General features: G+C 47.5%; 1 protein-coding gene across 1 annotated transcript; it reads right to left on the reverse strand.

The window, feature by feature from the left end:
- Positions 1 to 3,246: 3,246 nt before the first annotated feature.
- LOC133362731 (lysophosphatidic acid receptor 1-A-like) lies at positions 3,247 to 6,663 on the reverse strand. The gene is made up of 3 exons (XM_061581657.1): positions 6,423 to 6,663; positions 4,079 to 4,842; positions 3,247 to 3,631 (listed from the first exon to the last, which is right to left on the reverse strand). The coding sequence occupies exons 2-3, from the start codon at positions 4,803 to 4,805 to the stop codon at positions 3,312 to 3,314; spliced, it is 1,047 nt and encodes a 348-aa protein (XP_061437641.1). The 5' UTR covers positions 4,806 to 4,842; positions 6,423 to 6,663; the 3' UTR covers positions 3,247 to 3,311.
- Positions 6,664 to 6,955: the final 292 nt, after the last annotated feature.

Genomic DNA, 6,955 nt, shown 5'->3' on the forward strand with positions numbered 1-6,955 from the left:
CACACACACACACACATTGTACCCAGGTTTAATGAGATCTCATCGCAGAGAGAAACGTCGCTCTGCAAAAACTAATTCTGGAAGACACACACAAACACATTGTACCCAGGTTTAATGATATCTCATGGCAGAGAGAAACGCCGCTCTCCCAAAAACTCATTCTTGAAGACACACACACACACATTGTACCCAGGTTTAATGAGATCTCATCGCAGAGAGAAACGCCGCTCTGCCAAAAACGAATTCTTGAAGACACACACACACATTGTACCCAGGTTTAATGATATTTCATCGCAGAGAGAAACGTCGCTCTGCCAAAAACTAATTCTTGAAGACACACACACACATTGTAACCAGGTTTAATGATATCCCATTGCAGAGAGAAACGTCGCTCTGCCAAAAACTAATTCTTGAAGACACACACACACACATTGTACCCAGGTTTAATAATATCTCATCGCAGAGAGAAACGCCGCTCTGCCAAAAACTAATTCTTGAAGACACACACACACATTGTACCCAGGTTTAATGATATCTTATCGCAGAGAGAAACGCCGCTCTGCCAAAAACGAATTCTTGAAGACACACACACACACACATTGTACCCAGGTTTAATGAGATCTCATTGCAGAGAGAAACGTCGCTCTGCCAAAACTAATTCTTGAAGACACACACACACACATTGTAACCAGGTTTAATATCTCATCGCAGAGAGAAACGTCGCTCTGCCAAAAACTAATTCATGAAGACTTTTTTTGCAACTCAGTCCTTTAAACAGTTGGCGCTCATACCGCACCGAAACACCAACTCAATTATCTGGGAACCAGACTGATGATAATGTTAAAACATTTTTTTTGCCGAGATTTCAACACAGCTAAAACTTCCCTCAAGGTAATGGTGGGGAGTGCCGTTCTCTCCTTTGCCATTTCCCAACCGCAAAGTTTTCATCGCGGGGTCTTGTAATCTTATAACTTGCGATACCAAAGCGCACAGCAGCCCAGCTCTCAACAGCATGAACAATTCGATGTGGGCGATTACTATGACTTGCTCTCAAACACATTCCTGCTGCGGAGGGAGCTGGTAGGAACGTTGGGTTGCTCGCTCAATGGCCTGCAGGGTCAACGGCGGCGTGGTGTATTCCGCAAATATGCCCGACTGTGAGGGCGGGCACAAGCCGGCGTGAGTAGGTTAAACGTTGAGTTTTATAAGGGCACCACGGGGTGACCAGCCCCTCCCCACCCCTCCCACCCCTCTCCACCCACCCCCCCATCAAGCCCCTACCCACCCAGCCCCTCCCCACCCAGCCCCTACCCACCCTCCCCTCTCCACCCAGCCCCACCCCTCCCACCCCCCCATCCAGCCCCTAACCACCCAGCCCCTCCCCACCCAGCCCCACCCCTCCCACCAGCCCCACCCCACCTAGCCCCTCCCCACCCTCCCCTCTCAACCCAGCCCCACCCCTCCCATTTTTGGATGCACGACGGACGGACAGACACAATAATCCCCTGTGGGCTGGTGGAACCAGGTGGTTCCTACCAGTATCACATTGTAATGTCATTGTGGCCTTCCTGGCAGCCAGTAGAATCTGCGCTGTGTGGATACATCGATGACTGGCGGGACCGCGCCCACATCTCAGTACGATCACTGCACTGTGGAAATGTGGCCGTCGTTAAAGATTAAAAGTGAATGTTAACGGCAAAATAACGGTGCTGTAACTCTCTTTACGACGAAACCCACATCTCCCAACATTTGTACAGTGCAAGAAAGTTACATTTTGCCATTTCGTCACGAGAACCACGTGAAGGTTACACAATGCTCGTAGCTTAACAACGTTCACGGAGCCTTTGTGATTGCTGCCAATGTGAAGTGAGAACAAAGATGGAAAAACGAGCGGTCATTTCCAATCAACCCTGCCTGCTGGTCCAGCATCTTGTTTGTAGACAAAAATAAACCACCGGTTTTCTAAAAGCAACTGCCGCAATAATTACACAATAATCACCACAAAACAACCGACTTCTCTCACAACGGAGGCAGTATTCTCACACAAGACGATTGCCTTGCTCAAAAGAAAACGCAACGCAAAATGGGCTCGGAACAAAATTCTGAACAAGCGTTTAAAGGCCCCCAAAATAAATAAAAAAGAAAGAAAAATAAATACAGAAATATTGAGCGACGCTTTTCAAAATACGAGATTTTTGTTTACAATGTCCCTGAAGGACACACACACACACAGCCACGTTAACACGGACGCTCGCAAGGGGGGCCACGTGAACACGAGTTCGTGTGTGCTGGGGGGCAGCCGTCATTTGAACAGGAAGAGAACCAACGAAAAACAACGCATCCTCCAGTAAAACCCTATTCAAGAAACACCAAGTTAAATGTGACTTGTGTAAAACATATCTTTGAAACAACAAGCTTCCGAGTAAAACATGCATCACCACTGGAACCTCATTTGCCAGTAAAAAATATAATTGGTTTTTTACCCTTCTATCTGGCAACAAAACTGACACCTTTTTTACAAGGAGTCATGTTTGCATAGACCGCAATACCTGCAGTCATAATGCAAACAAAAAACACAACTCTGATAATGTGTGCAGTCCTTGAAGTTGATTGGTCCACACCCATGTGAGACTAGGCTCTAAGGAAAGCTGTCTCAGATGTGGACCAATCTACTTCAAGGACAGTGCATACATTATCAGAGTTATGTTTTTGTTTGTTTTATTTTTCGATTTAAAGCTTTCGTGACTGCAGGGATTCATCTTCTTGGTTCTTTCGGTAAAATCACGTAGAAGGGAAATAATAAAATAATAAAAATAAAACATAATAAAATAATTCTCACGACGTTTCGGCCACAACGCAAGCAGCCGTCCTCAGGTGAAAACCAGGTCTGTCCCTTTGATGCTGAATTAGTACTATTCACATACCTGCATTTCCCATATCCTCTCCCTTTGATGCTGCTAATCCTGCATAATGCACAGGCATAAGTAGTACTAATCACATACCTGCATTTCCCATATTCTCTCCCTTTGATGCTGCTAATCCTGCATAATGCACAGGCATAAGTAGTACTAATCACATTCCTGCATTTCCCATAAATATGCTAAATTCCTCTTGATATGCAAATTCCTTTGTCAAGGCACCCAGCTTATATACATGCTCCAAGCTCGTGTACTCTTTTGTTTGTATTATGACTGCAGGTATTGTGGTCTATGCAAACATGACTCCTTGTAAAAAAAAGGTGTCAGTTTTGTTGCCAGATAGAAGGGTAAAAGAACAATTATCAAAACATGCATGGTTAGCCCAATTAGATATTAGATGACAATCTGATTCATCTTCATCGCACTCGCGGTGGTCACGTGACCGATCTCCGTAACCAGGTTGGGATTCGACGTGGAAATTGATTTTTCGGAGCCGCTCGCTGCGACGCATCCCGCTTTTCGGCAGCTCAGGATGCGCTTGAAAGTGGCGATCATCTCCGTGTCCCGAAACGAGTAGATGATGGGGTTCATGGCGGAGTTGAGCTCCGCTATGAGCAAGAAGTACTTCTCGAAGGCCAGGACGTTGCAGTCCGAGCAGAAGGAATCCAGCAGCAGAATCACCAGGCCCGGCGTCCAGCACACAATAAAGGCTCCTGGGAGAGACGGCACGAGCCATTTTTGGCAGCGACGCGTGGAACAAGACCAGCCTTGATAATTGCTTTTTTTTTACCCTTTTATCTGGCAACAAAACTGACACCTTTTTTTACGAGGAGTCATGTTTGCATAGACCACAATACCTGCAGTCGTAATGCAAACAAAAAAACAGTTGTGCGCCTTTTGGCGTCATCTGGTCCAACACCATGTGAGACTAGGCTCTAAGGAAAGGTGTCTCGGGTGTGGACCAATCAACTTCAAGGACAGTGCGTACATTATCAGAGTTATGTTTTTTGTTTGCATTATGACTGCAGGTATTGTGGTCTATGCAAACGTGACTCCTTGTAAAAAAGGTGTCAGTTTTGTTGCCAGATAGAAGGGTAAAAAAACAATTATCGTGAATCGTGTTGTCGAATGTTCTGCCCAGACAGACCCACAACGCTTACCCAACATGATGGTGACCGTTACGAGCAAGCTCACGGGGGCGTCTTGCCTCCGGGAGCACCTGGAGCTATTCTGCAGCACGGGTATCCTGTCCCTCCACATGTTCACGAAGATGTGGCCGTAGAGCCCCGCCATGATGAGGAACATGGAGAGGTTGTAGCCGGCCCAGAAGGCGACGTAGCTGGCGCTGTACAGCGGCGCCATGGTGGAGCACGTGCCGACGTCGCAGACGCAGTTCCAGCCCATGGTGGGCATGGCGCCGGCGATGATGGCCACGAGCCAGATGATCGCGACGACCGTCACGACGCGCCGCTCGCTCATCCGCTGCATCCGGAACAGCGCGACGTGGCGCTCGATGGCGATGACCAGGAGGCTGGCGACGGAGGCGGTGAGGCTCGTGTTGATCAGCCCCTGGCGCAGCATCCAGGTCTCCAGCGACAGCTTGCGAGTGTTGGGCCCCGTGTTGACAACCAGGTAGATGTACGCCACTCCGGCAAAGAAATCCGCCGCGGCCAGGTTGGCCATGAGAAAGTAGACGGGGTGGTGGAATGTCTTGTTGATGTACACGGCGAACATGACGAGGGCGTTGGCCAGAATGATGCCGAGGCACAAGGTCAGGCCGAGCACCATGACCAGCGTGCTGGTGAAGGACCACTCGTCGTAGAGCGGCTTGTTGCTGTTGCGGTAGAAGAATGCGATCGTCTCGTTGTGGTGGCAGCTGACGTCCATCTCGTTCTCGCGTTGTGTTTCCCACGTCCAAGCACACCTGCAAAGCAAAGATTATTTAAAGGAAACCAACACCAATCGAGACTAGGCTCTAAGAAAAGCTGTCTGGGGTGTGGACCAATCAACATCAAGGACAGTGCATATCATTATCATCATCAGAGTTGTTTCTTTTTGTTTGCATTTTGACTGCTTGTGTTGTGGTTATTGCAAACATGATGCCTTGTATAAAGGTGTCAAGTTTTTGTACCAGTTTAAAGGGTAAAAACCTACTACTAAAGAGCTGTTGTTATACAATTACATCTCGATAGCGTTCCTCCTCTGAGCGTCATGATCATAGACAATGGCACCATCTTATTATCTGCACTGGCGTCCGTGACTGATTGCCCTATTTAATGACCCCCAGGGGAATGTGACTCAGGGTCGTGAAAAGAGGTGATGTCATCTTGTCACACTGCCGATACATGTGTACGCACACGCGTGTACATGTATAGGAACTCTCGCATCATACATGTACAGTCCGCTTGAATAATTCCACTGCTGGATGATGACCTCCGCACACGTCTTGTGGGTCGGGTCAAGAGCGATATTTGACTATACTTCACCACGCTGGTCAGTGGGGTTTGTGGTGGAGGTGGTGGTGGGGAGTGCAGTACACCAATAGGGGTTTCTGCACTGCCAACTGCTGTCTACAACGCCCACAGCACCTTTATACTGCACGTGGTGGTGGTGGTCAACCCATCCAAAGCACTTCTGACACAAACCCTGCTTAGCTTACAAAATCGGAAAAGGCTGCGTGCATTGTGAGTGATCTGGTCAAAGGCTACGTTGACATCAGCACACTAACATTGCATACATAACACTGGTCAACACACTTTTTGTGGCATAAGGTATTCCAACGGTGTTAAGGTCATTTTGGGGTGCTGATGATTCCAAATCTGGCATCAGTTTTTGTCCATCACATCAGGTTTTTGAGATATTATCAAATATTGCATTTTCAATAAAAACGGCAGAATAAAAATATTAAATAAATGTGGATATCTACATAAAATGATATTATATGCACACTCTCCTAAAAATACAGCACCGTATTTTAACACTAAAGCAGTCACTGACTCGCAACAACTTGCAATCATAAGTGACAGAGTTAATTTCGGGTAAAATCAATGAAAATGGGGTATGCCGATAGCATAAAAAATAGACGTGATAGAGCAAATCTGAGATCAGATTTAGAATCGGCACCCTGAAATTAGCCTAGAACAGCTGCAACAGTCCAGGCCAGAAAAACATGTTTTTGTTGTTGTTGACCAGTGTAATTAACGCGGCTTGCAATTTAGGAAGAAATGCCGCATTACACGTAACAATGTCATGGTTTCTAGCACAGATTCTCTTCACGTGAGAGTTGGGGACAGACTAAAAGAGGGTTTGAACAAGGCGAGCCCTGGCTACCTGTGGCGTTCACCCTCTACACGATAACAAACGCAACGCAAACCTCACAGAATCCTGTCATTGTTGAGCAGCGTCTCTTAGGATTAGCACATGGCCAGTAGGCAAGGCAAGGTCAAAACAAGCTGACCTTTACCCGACCTTTGACCTCACCCCTCGGCACACAGACACCTTTACCCTTTGACCCCTCTGCAGGCAGTCGACGGAGAAGTGGCGGGAAGAAGGGCCCAGGCTGCGCACGTGTTGGCTCAGGCGAGGCCCGGATGTGGATGTCAGGGCCCCGGATGTCAGGGCCCCGGATGTCAGGGCCCGTGGACACGTGACGCAGGAGGCGTGGCCAGGGGGCGGGGCTCGGGGGAGAGAAGATGAAAGGGGGCGGGGCGAAGGGGTCAGTCACGTGACCTGGGTCTCTGTGAGTCTGTGGGTCTCTGTGAGTCTGTGGGTCTGTGTGAGTGTGTGTGAAAATATAAGAATAGATTTACCCTATTCTTATGCATTATCTTTCATTATCCTATGGGCATAAATAAAGTTGGGCCAGTCTGCCAAAATGTCACGTTTTATATACATTCTTTCTCTGTTATGGCAGAAAAAGAACATGCTGTTCTCGTGAATCAACCGGATTTTCATTGCATTCGTTCACGAATGTAGCACCTTATACATGGCACAAAAAGACAGCTTGGTGTGGAGTCAAAAGGGATTATCCCAGTAAA

The sequence above is a fragment of the Lethenteron reissneri genome, unplaced genomic scaffold, assembly GCF_015708825.2.
Source record: "Lethenteron reissneri isolate LAM-NWPU_2019-01 unplaced genomic scaffold, ASM1570882v1 scaffold_1596, whole genome shotgun sequence".
NCBI lineage: Eukaryota > Metazoa > Chordata > Hyperoartia > Petromyzontiformes > Petromyzontidae > Lethenteron > Lethenteron reissneri.